Genomic DNA, 16,126 nt, shown 5'->3' on the forward strand with positions numbered 1-16,126 from the left:
TCCCCAAATGACATTTTGTATTCATTATACTCGTACTCACATGTACATGCTGGGCTATATGGGGCATGAACGTCATTTCTAGTGACCCGAATGGGCCTTGTGCCTCTTGAATAATTTATCTGCATGAAGAAGGACTTATGAATTGCACTTCCAATTAAATATCCTGCATTGGAACAGATTCTGCGAAGAAAATTCTATTATGGAGGTGACTTATGTTACACTCTTTAGTTGGTTGATTTGGAAACTAGCTCTATCTACTTGTATAAAGCTAGAACTACAGTAAAAAAGTTACTTCTTTACTGGGTCTGAGTTATCTGTTTTTAATGCTTATAAAATACAAGAAAAATAATGAAAGTCGCAGGAAGGTCGCCTTCAGATTTAGTGATGTCCATGGTCGTGTTCGCTGCTCTGTTTGTGGGATTTGTGCCACTTTTTCTTGTGCTCCTCGCCACCTTTCTTGCCGTGCTCCTTCTTGTGGCCCCACTTCTTGGACTCCTCGTTCTTCTTCTTGTGCCCCTTGTGGCCCTTCTTCTTGTGGCCCTTCTTGCTGTGCCCCTTCTTGCCGTAGTGCTCCTCGTGGCCGCCCTTCTTGTGGTGTCCTTTCTTGAAGCTGCTGCCCTTCTTGTGCTTTTTGGACTCCTCGAAGCCGCCGTGCTTCTCCTCGCCGCCCTCGTTGTGATCCTCGTCGTAGAACTTCTTCTCCTTCTTGTTCTCGTCCAGCTTGTGCACGTTGTGCTTGCCCTTGATGGAGTGTCCTTTCTTGTAGGAGCCGTGATCCTCGAACTCGCTGCCCTTCTCGCCCTTGGAGCCCTTCTTCTTCTTCTTGTGATGGGACTCGGAGTGCTTGTGCTTCTTCTCGTGACCCTCCTCCTCGCCGTGCTCCCCCTTCTTGCCCTCCTTGTCGTGGTGACCCTTCTCCCCCTTCTCGGAGTGCTCGCCATGCTTGTGGCCCTTCTTGCTCTTTCCCCCCTTCTTGTGGAAGTGCTCGCTGTGGTGCTCCTCCCCAGACTCCTCCTCGCCGCCCTCGGAGTGCTCCTCGTGCTTTGTGGCGGCCACTAGCTGATCCTCTTCCTAAATGGTGTGGTTTATGAGGCGTATACTTAATATTCATACTTTTAGCAAATTTCTATAATTCTTTCCCAACGACAGCTTAATCTCTTGAAATACAGAATTCCTTACCTGCTCCTGTTTATGTCCGAAGTATGGCTGAAAATCCTCAAAGTCCTGGCCGAGAAGCGCCGCGCTTATGGCCATTGCCCCATCTGGCGTCGAGTGGAGGGCCAAAGCCCCGGCCAGAAGCCCCAGCAGCGTTATCACTTGCCAAGCCGGCCACATTGCCACTGCCACTGATGCCACTGCTGCCACTGCTGCTCCCTGTTATCCTGGCTGGTTGCTGTTGGCCGCTTATTTTGCCCCTGCTCCTGGTGCGGCTGCCACGCCCGCTTATCGCAGTCTACTGGACTTGCCTCGAGCCGCCGAAGCTTTTTATCCAAACCCTTCTCGCCCTGCCGCAGTTTGCGGCTGATTTGCCAACTTTGCTGCCAGCTTTTTGCACCCCTTTTTATTTGGGTTTCGTTTCGGTGTTTTGCGTTTAGTAGTAGGTATTGCAAAGGTATGTATTGTGCTAAATAATTCTATTCAATATTCCTTCTAAGCGTTTTAGCTCGTCCTGTGTACTTGTGTGTTCTATATTAGTATCAGTATCAACAAAGATACTGATTAGGATAAATTCAATACTCGTCATATTGCATTGAAATAATAATACACACCTTATAAGAGGTGTCAAACATTCGAAATATTTGTAAATACAGCACCCTTTTTACTCTGTTATTTGTTTTTTACTTTTCGGTTGCTTGTTTGCCGTATTTCTTTTGTCTTTAAGTGCATAACGTTGTTCCCGACAAAAAACCCTTCGATCGGGCCAACTTCTTGCGGTTTGGGAGCTCTTTCTTGCCACTGTTGCTGCCGCTGCTGCCGTTGGCCAAAACACAAGCGACTTTGTTACGCTGCACATTGCAAAACCGATCCAATTCCACTGCCCCCCTTGTTGTTTTCATTGGAAATCATGGGACCAGAAGACCGAAACCGAATGCCCAAGTGGCACAATGGGCATTATTGCCTTTCGATTGGTTAAGTTCGCTCCACCACTCTGCAAATGCCCATCAATCATGGACATTGCTGTCTTGATTTTCAACTTAATTAATAATTTATTAACCACTTGTGAGTGTCTTGTATGCGGCTGATTGATAACGACAAAGGGCTCTTGACCACAAAATTTGGGCTAATTTTAGAAGCGATGGGACTGCGTTTTAGTGGCGATTTTGACAAATGTGAGACGTAAGTGACGGCTATGTGGCAAGTGGTCACGACTTCCATACCGAATCAATTACTCCTTTATGTGTCTGAAACTATTATTATACTTAGGATTTAATATAATTTTTGGTATTTAGCTTATATTAATTAGCAATGCCAAAACATGGGAACTAATTATTTTTATCAAAAATCGCCATGAGTAAGAACACATAAAACACATTTAAAAGTTGTTCAAAGTTAAATTTAACTTTTAGTTGACCCACTTCTTGGCGTTCTCAACTACTCCCGGAGGCATTTTGGGGACTACGTCACCGGCTATTTCCGGAGTCACGTCGACACCTTGCCGTATTTATGCGCCCGATGCGTCGCCATAAAGTTGCCCGGTTGCGTTATAAATACACGTCTTAAAGTTATTTCTTCGTGCGGCGCGTCTTAATCCTCTTTTTTGCCAGCTCTGTTTATCCATCGCTTTTTGGCCATTTCTCTTGGCCAGCTGCTTTCATCTGAGGACCAGCGGGGCCAACCTGGTCGCAGGAAATGCATTTTAAATGTCGGCGGCGGCATAAATAAACCGTTAATGTTAACATGGAGTGCAGGGAAGGACATGGAAGGACATGGGCGGTGGCGCGGCGGCGAAGGGGGGGTTGCGTTGGCTTAATTTATGAGCCGCGGCAGCAAGGACAAACGAGGAATTCCATTCGATTTCGCATTTTCATTCCATTCGATTCGATTCGATTTGGGCGAGGAGAATTCCAACAACTCGCCTGGCTGGCAAAAGTTTGACAGCCACTTGGCACCTTCGGAACTTTTTTCTAGCCCAACCATCGAATCTAGCCACCAGCATCCGCATCCGCATCCGGTTTTTGTGCCGCTGCTGCTCCAAACTGTCCCCAGTTCCCCGGCTGCTTTCGCATTCACACAAAGTTCAGTAGTTGGCCAAAAGTCACTTGGCATGCATATAAATTGTCAGCCATTAAATTTGCATTGACATTTTGGCCGTGTTTTTTAACCCACCGCCACCCGCAACCCCGCAACCCTGCAACCCCGCCACCCGGCACAGGCATCCAGAACCCCCTCCCAAATACCCACCCATGTCCCAGGCTCTCTGGATTTGGCCGGGTGATTTATCTATGCACTCTTTGATTGCACGGAGCTGCGAGCATTGAGGGCAAATTCTCGACGACTCGACGAGTTTTGTTTGCCATGTTTTGGTGCTTGTTTTTATTGAATTTCCTGAATTAATTTGCCGACATCAGGCTGCACATATACAAAAAAAAAAAAGAATAAACAACGAGACTACGCTGCGAATACTCTTACGAAAAAAATCTTCTTCTAAAATGCAATGGAAAATCAGGGCAGTATAAAAATAATATAGTCACAAGTCACCTTTATTGTAAGCTGTTATTTGTTCAATGCTTAAAAGAATTTAATTATTTCATAATTGATAAAAAATTCCGCTTGCATTTAAATAAATCAAAATAAGTAGTACGAAATTGCGTGCAGACATACATATATTTTTGAATTATTTAATCAATACATTTCCTCAAAACTATTTGCTTCAAAGGAAGTCCAATATATTTTATATTTAGAGTACTCGTTTTACATTTGCCCTAAAAGACAACTTACAGAAAGAGTATGCGAAACTATAGGACTTAAAAAATGCCGGCAAAAACTAAGTGAGGGAGAAAAAGTCTGTGGAACGTTGATTAAACTGGGCTTGGCATTGACATGAGTCAAGGAGTTTCATCCACTCCACAGATTCAATCCGCATCCGGGGATATCTTTTCAGGTTGGTTCAGGAATTAGCCTAATACCCAAGGACCTGCTGGCTTTCTCGCTTGGCTTTTAGCCATATTGAGTTGACCAGCAGTCATTTCGCCATGTGTCCCAATCATAATCAAAAAAGGTTCGCCCACGACCTCCACGACCTCCGCAGTCCGTTTTTCTTTTTTGCTTGGGATTTATGTAATCACGTCGCAAAGGGGAAAGATCAAGAGGCATTGACTAAAGGCTTAATTGTGGCTCTATGTGTGGGATTTGCCATGAAAAGAAATCTCGGAATCCTCTTCAGGTAATCATTCCATTGGCCAGGTCATTTCTGAGTAATTCCTTCGATTTGGGCCAACAACTTTTGCCCTAATTTGATAGACCGTTTTTGTAGTGCGTTCCTGAATCAAAATAGTGATTATCCACGGAAGGCCATCGAAACATCTGGGCAAAAGTAAGCCAGTTTTATTAAAGATAAACCGCTTTTCTTTTAATCAATAACAGCAAGGGATTCAAAAGCCATTTCAATTTTCTTTGAGCTGCGAATTTTACTGCAGATACATTTTTGTATGCATTTAATTCTTCGTGTGAATTAAATGCTCTTCGCTCCAGTTGGCTTCCTTTCACCTGGCTACTTTAAATACTGACAGGTGCCTGGGGGCAACTAGCCGAAGGTGCAAGCATGTCCGTTAAGCGTTATTTACCCGCAAGCGCTTTCAAATGCCTTTGCCACCTTTTTCCCGCCACCTTTTGCCCCAAGACGTTGAAGGGCGGGGACTTTAGCTCGCCACGTTTATTTATTGCAACCTTTTTTGACAAGCTTTAAAATTTCCCCGCTAAACTTTGATCGCACTGGCGATGTGGAAAATCTGCCACCGCGTCGGCAGAGATGGCGATGCAGTAAGGAAAACCATTTATAAAACAGCGAAGCACGGAAAATGTGGCATTGAAGTTTATGTGGAAATGTGGTGGCGCATCAGCGTATTAGTTCTTTAGGGTTGCACCTTTGCTTTCAGATATGCTAACCATATATTTTAGTTAAATATCTGTTAGTATTTGCTAAGAAGCTGTCTATACTCTAAAATATACTAGCTATGGTCTTTAGAGATTTCTCTGACCTTTGCAACTTTTTTAAGGTAATACATATGACCCCTTAAGGAACAAAACATGCCATAGTGTATTCTCGAAGTGTAAGCCCCCCTCTGGCACGTGCTGGCTTTGCTTGAGGTGCCAAGTCGCACCTGGCTGAGGTATTCTTCTGGCTGATGCTGCTGCAGCTTGCAGCTTGCAGCAAATGCAGCGTGACAGTCGCGGCTTTCTCACTAAGCGCACATATACACCTGTACACCAGCGGTATTGAAATGTGGGTCGAAGGGTTGACGGAAGTGCAATAGGGAGTAGGTGGTGGGTAGTTTTGTGGTTGGAGATGTAACAGAAGGAACTTCACCAACCAGCGCAGCATTTCAAAATTCAATAAAAAACCTTTTGTTTTCGGTACGCGCGCATTGAAAACTTTGAGCCAGGGTTTGTTGGCTTTCCATGGGGCAACATGACTTACTACCCCCTTTCAGCTACGCCCCTGCTTGCGGTACATTTTGCACGTACGCTGCACTTTTACGCTCCGCATTTTTATCAACAATTTCACCTTCAGTCTCTGCGGCTGCTGCTTCTTTTTCCAGTCCCATGCGCGTTTCTTTGTGTGTGTGTGTGTGTGTGTGTGTAAGGGCGGCAAGGGCGTGGCATGTGTCTGTACAATTTTAAATGATGTGCTGGGGGCGTGGATCCGATGTGTGGTTGTTGTTAAAGCGCGAGTTTTCATTAAGGCCAAACGCCGAGTCTTTGCCCCGGGAGAACAGAGATTCTGTGGCTTGACTTTAAGCCGAGGTGGAAAGGGAAATGGGTGTGCTCGCCAATCGATAAGTAAAGTTGAAAGCAGCTAAACTTGCGGAATAAAGCTAATTAACTCAGATTGGCGAGAGTGGGAATGCGACCACCGTGGCGTATGAGCAATATGTCTGTCTGCTGGCGGCTTCCATGCACAGGTGTTAGCTTTTTTGAACTTTTTCCTGGAATTACATTGTTATTTTACAGCTTAAAAGGTGGGCTGATCCGGCATATAAAAGTGGTTTTCGTGGTATGATTTTCACGGCAAAACCTTTATTGACATATAGCAGATTAAAAATTTTTCAGTTGGTTGTTTGGCAGTTAGATTTAGTTAGTCTACTTAAATTTCCTGAGTGTGATTTTCTTTGTAGTTAAGTTACAGATTTATGTATGTGCTTAATATGAGTAAGAGTTATATTTCCAACCCATCAAACGACTAACCTTAATTCAGGGAATTACTTGGAGTCTCTGGTGATCTGAGCCCTATATATGATTCCCCTGGTATAATCGAAGTTTATGACAGCTTTCCAGGCACACGGCAAATATCTCACATTGTTTCGACACCTGAGATAGATTCCCAAATTGAATGCAGAATTTCGCAGGATGGCGTTGGCATCCAATTGGTCGACTTCATTGACAGACGTTGTCTAAATTATGGGATGCCCTGCGAAGGCACTCACACCGACATCAGCTTATTTCGATTCAGCTTTTCCATTTTCCCAGCTACCCACCATTCAGCCCCCTTCCGATTTTCCTATCGTGTGCTCAGTGGTTCAGTGGTTTTGCTACCTTTATTCTTTATGTGTATTGATTTGAAATGAATCTCCGTGTAAGCGAGGCCAAGCGCAGAATCCGCTTCGGAATCGGAGTCAGCCAACACAATAACTGCAGTAACACCACCTTCTGCACCACACCACTCGCAACTACGAATTGCATTGTTTCAAAGTACTGGGTATTTTGGAAGTCTTGGTCTGAAGAAATATACGAGGGTCGTTTGATAAGTCCGTGACTTTTTGAATAAAATATATTTTTTTCGTCAAAGAAGCGTTTTATTTCTCAACATAATCTCCTTTTAGCTCTATACATTTAGTCCAGCGTTTTTCCAATTTTTTTATTCCTTCCAAATAATAGGTTTTCTCAAGGCCCTCAAAATAGTCGTTTGTTTCTGTGATGACCTCTTCATTTGACCCGAATCTCTTACCGCCGAGCCATTTCTTCATGTTTGGAAACAAAAAATAGTCACAGGGGGCTAAATCTGGAGAATATGCTGGATGGGGTAGCAGTTCGTAGCCCAATTTATGAAATTTTGCCATGCTGACTACACACGTGTGCACCCGTGCATTGTCCTGATGGAACAGCACTTTTTTTTTCGCCAAATGCGGTCGTTTCTGCTTCAAATCAATATCGAATCTGTCCAAAAGCTCTGAATAATATTCGCCGGTGATCGTTTTACCCTTTTCAAGGTAATCGATGTGAATGATACCTTGTGCATCCCAAAAAACTGTGGCCATGACCTTGTTGGCCGACAGACCCACCTTGGCCTTCTTTGGTGCACGTTCACCCGGAGAAACCCACTGTCTTGATTGTTCTTTGGTCTCTGGTGTGGTGTGGTGGATCCATGTTTCGTCTACGGTAACGAAACGGCGCAAAAATTCGTTTGGATTGCGGTTGAACATCGCCAAACACTCCTTTGAAATGGTCACACGGTTGCGCTTATGGTCGTGTGTGAGCAATCGCGGCACCCATCGCGCGGAAAGCTTTTTCATGTCCAAATATTCATGTAAAATGTGATGTACCCGTTCAGTTGAGATGCCTACAGCCTCAGCTACCTCACGCACTTTCATTCTCCGATCATCCAATATCATTCCATGGATTTTGTCGACGATTTCTGGCATGACGACCTCTTTTGGGCGACCTGAACGTTCGGCATCACTTGTACTGGTACGACCACAACGGAACTCAGTAAACCATTTCTTAACCATTGAAATTGATGGTGCAGAGTCCCCATAATATTTATCAAGTCTTTCCTTGGTTTCGGTGATGGATTTTTTACGCAAAAAATAATGCTTAATTAGCACACGAAATTCACTTTTTTCCATTTTCGTTAAAATTCACGAGATCGTCTGCTTTCAATGCCTATAAAACGCAAGTCAAAAAACGCAGCTTTCTCAAAATTTTACAGTCAGCTGTTAATCGATAACTGCTGACAGGAGCAGTGTTGTATTTAGAGCAGGTGCGCGGCAAATACAAAAAGTCACGGACTTATCAAACGACCCTCGTACCAATCGAATATTCCTTTGAGAAAACTTAACAAAATACTATAACTGCGATTTAAAATAATTGCATTTTTTACATAATTTAATTCAAACAATGCATAATATATGCTCCTATTAAGTTAATATATATCATAGCTTTGTTTCCTCAACACTTTTTCAATACACCTAGTCATTTATATTTCGATTTTTTTTGATCTTCTTGTTAGCTTTCAAATTTGTTATTATTTCATTTTATGACAGACCATAATAATACAATATTTTACAACAATGCACAGCTAAACGCAGTTATTAAGCTAAAATAATTCCAATTACGAACCAGGTTTTTTGTTTAGTACTTGTTCAATTATTAAAGCAGCGCTTAAATTTGCAAAGACCATTTGCGATGCGATGCTCGGCAGTTTGTCGATACTACTGCTTCTGTAACTGCTACCATTTCCGCTCCTTTTCCTGTTTTGGCTTTGGCATATAACTTACTGTCATATTTTCATCTAGTTATGGCTCCCAGTTTTTCCCCCCGGAAAATCCATCCCCTCCACTGCTCCCTTTGTTATTATTGTGCTTGCCCTTCTATTGAATGCTTCTTTCGTTTTAGGGGGCAGATATGCTCTTCTGGATTTTGTTAACTTTGTTATTTCTGTTGCTGTCTGACGAGGAGCTGGTGGCTTCTACTTCTGCTGCTTCTGCTTCTGCTGCTTGGCGCTATTCAATTTTCAATAAAATATGTAAATTTATACCGCATTCTGTTGTCCTCCTTCCGCTCAGCCCAATATTTTCCCACTTCTCTGCCTATTTTGTCTGTGGCCCCTGTTTTTGGTCCTGGTCCAGAACTTGACTCTCTTTGCACCGCATCAAAAGATGTGTTGTTTTGGAACAAAGCCAGCTAAATACTACTGCGCTAGATTTTCTAAATAAAGTCATAGGATATAATAGTATAATAATGTTATTTTCGAGGTAATTAGAGGGTAGATCATGCACTATAACATTTAATAATATCCAAGAATATGGACAAAGCTGTAATGTTTTAAAAAATGTTTAAAATACCTTTGTTCGTCTAATGGATGGACTTTTCTCCGAGTGTGGTTCCTATCCCGGCTGTTGCTCATCGGCAACATTTGATAGCTCCAAGTTATGGCCAAAGCTTTTTTCTCTCCTTCCGCACACACACAGACACACACACACACACACACACACACACACAGACACAATGTCCCTGTCTGCCACTAAGCAGTGAAGTATGTTATTAATTTGTAATTTGTTTATGGTTATTTGTGCACAAATCAAAGGCCAGAGATTGTTACTTTGAAGTAGTCGATGGAAAGAGCTTAGCCAGAGGAGAACTTTATGCAGAAATTTCAGGAAAGGGGAGAGTTATTGGAGAGGGGTGAAGGGGTGGACGCAAAATCATCTTGAATATTTAAGGAGAATTATCCCATGATAAACTGGCTGAAATTGAGTCGAAAATTGACTTGGTATGTCGCTTGCAAAACGGTTTTTGCTTGTTTAGCTTACTTCAGCTTACTTGGATATTTTTGCTAGGCGTAAACATTATTACTAGGGTTTTGTAAGTCCTAATTGGACTGCATTTTAAAATTAACTCAATCGAGATAAACTCGTATGACATTTTGTATTTGAAAATAATTATAAAGTTATTCGCTATTTTTATTTGCATACAGTCAATCTAACTAACATCAGTCAAATAACAAAGAATTATTTGAACAGTTTATTAAAGTCAAACAAAACACCTCTATGGAGGTTACAACTAGTGACGATCGCACCTCTACACACAAAAGTTCTGATATGTGACGAAAAATTACTTTTTTCAAACAAAAGTAATCCAACATCTTAAATTTAATATAAATGTGTAAACATAAACATTTGCTATATTCTAAATTATACTATTATGCTACTATATACTATTATGTTAAAAAAGTTTAACCAACGAAAGAACAGATGAAATGTTAATACAGCAACGATCCTTTGTATCCAAAAACGAAAACTTTATACATTTATTTAAAGTGTATTTTTGAGTTTACATTTTCGCTTTAGATTTTGCACCCATTTCCTGTTAACTGGACTGCAACAATATAATCAATCATTAAACTCCAATAGTCATTCTTCCGTTTTTCCCTCCGGCTAAGCAATCAAATCAAATCAAATCAAATCAGAGGAAATAAAACGTCGGCCAGTGTTTTGTTTGACTTTAGCATTTTTCATACAAAAACCAACAATAAAAGCGGTCATATGAACAGCAACAATTCACTCATTCGCATTCATTGTCATTTGTTTCATCTCGTGTGTATTTATTCATGCATTTGTTTGCTTTCTGACGCTTGTTTCCGAAAAATTATGTGCAAACAAAGTTGAATTAAAAAAGGAAAATGCACAAAAAGGCGAATAAAATTGTCAAATAAGCGCAAAGACAAACACAAGCGGAAAGCGACGGGGGAGTGCCAAAAAAAAAAAAAAATTACAAAAAACAAAAAATCTACCGAAAAGCAATAAACCCAGCACACAAAGCGAATTTAATTGCCTGTCCCCAGTAAAACTGAAAAGGAAGAGGCACAAGGATCCTTCGTGTTGGTCTTGTTGCTTTGTCAATGTTAATTTTACTGCAAGGGCACAAGTTCATAAATGAGTGGGAGTAGAGGAGTACAAGTATATGCTACCCAGTCATTGTTGTATCCACTAGACACAAGACCATTGCCTGACTTGCAAAAGGCAGCAGCACGGCACTCCACTCAAGTTTGTGCTAAAACAAAAGTTAATTAGAATGTTCCTCCATTATAATGCGTGGCCCCATAGACTTGTATGCCATCTCATATTCCGCCCGCCAGAACAAAAACAGAAACCCAAAAAAAAAGGAAAAAAAGAAAATAAATAAATAAATAAAAGCAAAAACAGAAGCTCTCCTCAGCAAAGTTGCAGGCAGTAAATTAGATTAACAACAACAACAACAACAACAACAACAAGCGTTGACAAAACAAACGCAACGAGCAATTAAAAATGTAAAATTTTGTGCTCAAATCATTTTGGTCTTCCTTTAAAATGATTTGCGCAAATTTATGAGCGTCGAGTTAAATGAAGCATTGCAATTGGGATTTTGAGCTCAAATTTGGGTAAGTGTTCTAGGAATAGAATGGAAAAATGTTGTAAAATGAATGACAGAAGTTACAGAATTCCATGTGCTCATAAGTATGATATGAATTATACTTCTTGACAGCTTTAACCGTCGTTTTACTTACATTGGGTTCCATCTTAGTTGCTTGAAAGGAATTTCATTTTGAGAACATTTTGGAAGTAATTCTAATAGAATTATAATGTCATTCTAAAGTTGCCACTAACTTGGAACCCTGGGAAAGTTATCCGCGAATCTATTTTCACTTTAGGCAAAGGAAATCCCAAAGTCAACTGTTAATTAGGGAGCGCGACTGTACCGTCAATGGTTGAGCATGTTTTTCTTTCGGCTATATCAACTTTTAACTAACCATAATTTATGGTACTCGTAGCTGAAAGTTTGCCGAGGGACTGGCCCTCCATGTCCATGTCTTAAGCTATTTTTAAATGGGCTTCGGACAGAAACTTTTCAGAAGCAAACAAACAACATTTTTGGCGAGTTTTTCCGCAGACCCTCCGCCTCTCCTGGAAAACTGTTGAAAACTGTAAAACCGTAACAGTTGACAGATCCTTCTAATGATAAACGAAACTTGCAAGTGGCAATGAGTTTTTAATGAAGCCCGGCATGTCCGGCAAAAAGCCTAAGAGCCACCACTAAGAAAAATAATTAGACCATCTTAAGAGCTTTGCTTAAAATGCTTTAAACTTGTGTTCTCCATTCTCTGCATCATTTATTTGGGTGTCAGGGCGAGTTTTCGATATTTATGTTCCATATGGCTTAGTAATTTAGAAAGACTATGCAGCCAACGATATTATCAGTTAAAGTAAATCAAATCTGTGTAAACTTTGGTTTACATTTTTGTTTGGCTTTAGAGCGATTACCCACCTGAATGCCCAATGGTTTGTTGCATCATTTTTTTGGAGTGTGAGAGGCAAGATATTAAGAGCTTCTGGTTTAGTTTGTGTTTTCAGTTTTCGGTTCCATCTGCAAGTCAAACAAAGTGAAATGGGGCAAAAATGGGGCTTTAAGCTAGTTGAGCGGCCCAACCGTGTTTGGTCATATTTTCAACATGGCTAGCAAATAAATAACAGGACAAACTTTTCAATAAATAAAATTAAAAACTTTTGCTCAGCGTTCGCCCCGGTCAAAAGTTCGTCGCCAGGCGGCTCGCACACACAAATCTCTTTTGGGTTTTTCTTGTTTTGTTTTTTTTTTTTTTATTTCTCGTTTTCGTCGAATCAAATTCGAGTTGGGCAAACAAGCAAACAAACAGAGTAACAGGAGAGCAAACCAGCGAATTGGGGCAACTGGGGTTAAAGGGTATGTGGTTGGGGTTGGGGTTGGGGTTGAAGTCCACAGGACAGACAAACGGCAATTGACCGTAAAAATGTATATGTATATGCCAGTTAAGTCGAACGCCTACAAATGCCTTCCAAGACCTCCAGAAAAGAGGATGTGAGGGGCTTGTCGGCCAGCTTCACAACTGTTGTAAACTTGGCCCTCTAAGTAAACCAACTGAAGCGCTTGAGGTTTGAAAACAATCACCTTGACGGCCGAATTTCATTTCGAACATCCTTGGCTGGAACTGCCCCCAAAACAGTGGGCTTGCAAAGTGTGCAGCCAAATTAAAGTGAAACCACATGCTGGCAATATTAGGCTGGTTGGTCATGTCACCTGCATACTTTTTTAGCTTTAATTAACAAAGTAAACCTTGGCTTGGCTACGGAGCTTAAAGTGTCCAAAGAGTTTGGTTTGAAAAGTCTAAGGCTAACAGCATTCGTGTTTCGCCGACAAATATAAAGTATAATTCTACCTTCTTTGCGGAATTCAATTGGTAATTGAATGTATCCTTTCAGCTTTTGACCGCTTTGCAAAAAAGTGCAACAAAAATGGCGAAATCTCGATGTAGTTCTGGGATCTCCAGCCACTGATTGCCCTGAACCAATCAGAATACTGTTTGCACTCACTGTAAGCAATCAGTTGAGCAGAGCAAGCGAGTTCAATTCGCGTCGCGGGGCAGCTAAATCAACTAAAAGTTGGTGCGAAGAAAAAACAAAATCAAATTTAGGTGGGTGGACTGAGCAGCGGGTGGATCCCACTGTGTGGGATGGGAGTTGGCCAAAAATGAATTGGTCAAGTGGAAAAATTGGCAGTGCTCTTGGTGGTGAGTTCAAGGGTGTGGTCCGAAAAGTATTGAAATACATTTAATGAAAAAGTTAGACAAAGTCGCGTGGGAAGGCAAAAAATCGGAAAACGTGGAACCCAACTTGCCTTCGTGATTGTGGCGGAAAATGGGAAAAATCCCTGACCCCCCCTCACACATAGTACTTCCACATTCAGAAAGAATCTGAAGTGGTTTTAGTGTAAGCAAGAGAAACAAGCACGAAAATAGGAACTGGACATGCTAAACAATGATTGCGTTTTAATGCCGGTTATGGATGAATTGAAGTGGATTAAAGAATGCGGAAAAGTTGATTAGAAAGTGGAACAAGTTCCAGATAAAATATATATATTCTTCCCGTTAATCAGGGGTATCTAAGAATGGCGTATTTTAAATTGCAGATTGGTTCTACCTTACCTCAATTGTCGATACTTCTTTAAAAACTTATTTTATTGAATAATTTTCATGAATAAACTTATCAATCGACTTACGCCACTTTCATGTAAATGCTTAAAGGATATAAATGAAATTAGAGCACTAAATAATTCGTTACCAAATTCGTATTTTCCCACACCATCGAATGTACAAAGAGTTTTTCCATTCGAATCTGGAATAATTTGCTCATTTATCTGGCTGTCTCCCTGCCGCATCGTCCATCATCTTAACGCTTTTTCCCATCTCCTCATTGTCCAGGATCAAGGCGGCTAACTGATGATTCCCTGACCATGGTCCACGACTTTTCCGCAGATAACAAATTGGGCTGCCTCCAGTGCTCCATCTTTAGCACCTCCCTCTCTCCTAAGTGGCATTCCTTTCCTTTCGGGCCCTTGGAGCTGCTCCTCCTGTTGCTCCTTCCAGTGGTCTTGGTTCGCGTCCTGCTGCTCGGTGCTGCTGCTGCTGCTGCTTCCCCGCATCCTGTCCAATCAGCTGCCCCTGCTCCTGGCACTGCAAATCCTCCGACTCCTTATACAGATATCCCCATTTTTAACGGCTTGGCATTTGCAAACTGCAGCGTCATTTAAACTTTTCTCATTTGATGGCAGCGGCGGCAGCAGCGACGCCAGCGCAAAACTTAGTCCTGCTGCCGCTTTTGCAATCGAGTACTCAATGAGGGGGAGGGGGAGGGGGCGGGAAAGCGGAGGGTTGCACTGGCTTCTCGATAAGCAGGGCACTTGGAGAAAATATGAGTCAACATTTGATAAAATCTTTAAATAGTTAACGCTTTTGTCAAACTATAATAGTGTTATATTGATGTTGAATAACATAAATAGTTTTACATTTGTACAATATCCTTCAACAAGGATAACTCCCAGTAGTCGATAAATAAATATTTTTCAAGTGTTCCTAACAAGGTTCTTGGCTCTATAGTACTTCTAAGAAATTTCGGCTTCGACTTCACCCAAGGCACTCGTCATTGTTTGGCCAACGCATTTTTAATATGCAACTAATTTGCAGGACACGACAGCGACGCAATGCGGCAGAGTCAATGGATGGGATGTGCGGGATGGTGCGGGGATTTCGGGTGGGGCAGGCGGAGAAGGAGCAGGTGCAGCTGAGGTGCAGGCTATGGTGCAACTCGGCTGTGTCCCATGACGGCTATTGTTTGAATTCAATTCCCGCCTTTGTCGCCTCTACTACTTTGGCGAAAGTTGCGCACAGCCCCCCATATTTGGAGTCCCTCCTCGATTTCTCGTGGACTCCCTTGGCTGCTGTTTGACTTTCAGTCTCGAATGATTTACCTTACAAGATAAACAGACCGACGCAGGCTTTGTCTGAGCAGCCAAGTTTGACTTTTGTCTTTTGTGCCTCTGGAGCGCAGGGCGAATACTGCTCCTCCTCCTCGGCTGCCGCTGTTTCAGCTGCTATGACACTACTCCTTGGATTTTCATTTAAGTATTTCATATTTTGCGTACTTATATTACACTGCTTGCATTACTTCTCCAATAAGGCGCTGCTTATTAAAGCTCTTCGAACGAATAAATGTGAAACATTGTTTTAGCATTTTAAAATGTCAAATTATCACAGTTTTATATTCTTACTAACTGCTGTTTAAACAAATTACTTTATTCAGCATTAAATTAGGGATGTGAAATCAACTTAACCATTTTTTTTAGGACTTGAAAGGGTGCCTTGTCTTATTAGCATATTCTTTCCCAATACTGATTAGACTCGCTTACTTTACTAAATATTCACTTAGTATCAATTTGTGATTTAAAGAAAGAGTTCTAGCATTGAAAATGTCCAGTGTCATAGGGGCATATTCCTGCTTACAGCTGCATTCTCTGCTCACTTCCTTTCAGAGCTTTTTGGATAATGCGCTTGAAATTGTTGCTAAAAGTGGCGCCTTCCTCTTTTCCTCGACTGGCGACGCATTGGGCCTGGGCAATGCAATTTCAACTCTTTGATAACTCGGCTAAAGTGCATTTGGCTGACAACGATATGCGCCGACTTCACCACTCCCCAACTTCCCGCCTCCGCCTCGGCCGTTTTATCTGTGAAAAGAAAGTAAGACACATGAAAATGCAATAGCCAAAGTTTGATATGAAAACGCACCGAGCAGAGTTCTCATTTTCCCCGCCAAGTGGAAAGCCGCCTCTTCGCTCTTCTTTT

General features: G+C 41.8%; 1 protein-coding gene across 1 annotated transcript; it reads right to left on the reverse strand.

The window, feature by feature from the left end:
• Nucleotides 1-295: 295 nt before the first annotated feature.
• Nucleotides 296-1,405, reverse strand: LOC6527428 (high mobility group nucleosome-binding domain-containing protein 5). The gene is made up of 2 exons (XM_002088484.3): nucleotides 1,180-1,405; nucleotides 296-1,071 (listed from the first exon to the last, which is right to left on the reverse strand). The coding sequence occupies exons 1-2, from the start codon at nucleotides 1,333-1,335 to the stop codon at nucleotides 379-381; spliced, it is 849 nt and encodes a 282-aa protein (XP_002088520.1). The 5' UTR covers nucleotides 1,336-1,405; the 3' UTR covers nucleotides 296-378.
• Between the last annotated feature and the right edge of the window lie 14,721 nt (nucleotides 1,406-16,126).

The sequence above is a fragment of the Drosophila yakuba genome, chromosome 2L (genome assembly GCF_016746365.2).
Source record: "Drosophila yakuba strain Tai18E2 chromosome 2L, Prin_Dyak_Tai18E2_2.1, whole genome shotgun sequence".
NCBI lineage: Eukaryota > Metazoa > Arthropoda > Insecta > Diptera > Drosophilidae > Drosophila > Drosophila yakuba.

Coding starts and splice junctions, on each gene's coding strand:
- LOC6527428 (XM_002088484.3), bottom strand. CDS start 1,335: ATGTGGCCGGCTTGGCAAGTGATAACGCTGCTGGGGCTTCTGGCCGGG. Junction 1,072..1,179: donor TCGGACATAAACAGGAGCAG/GTAAGGAATTCT, acceptor CACACCATTTAG/GAAGAGGATCAGCTAGTGGC.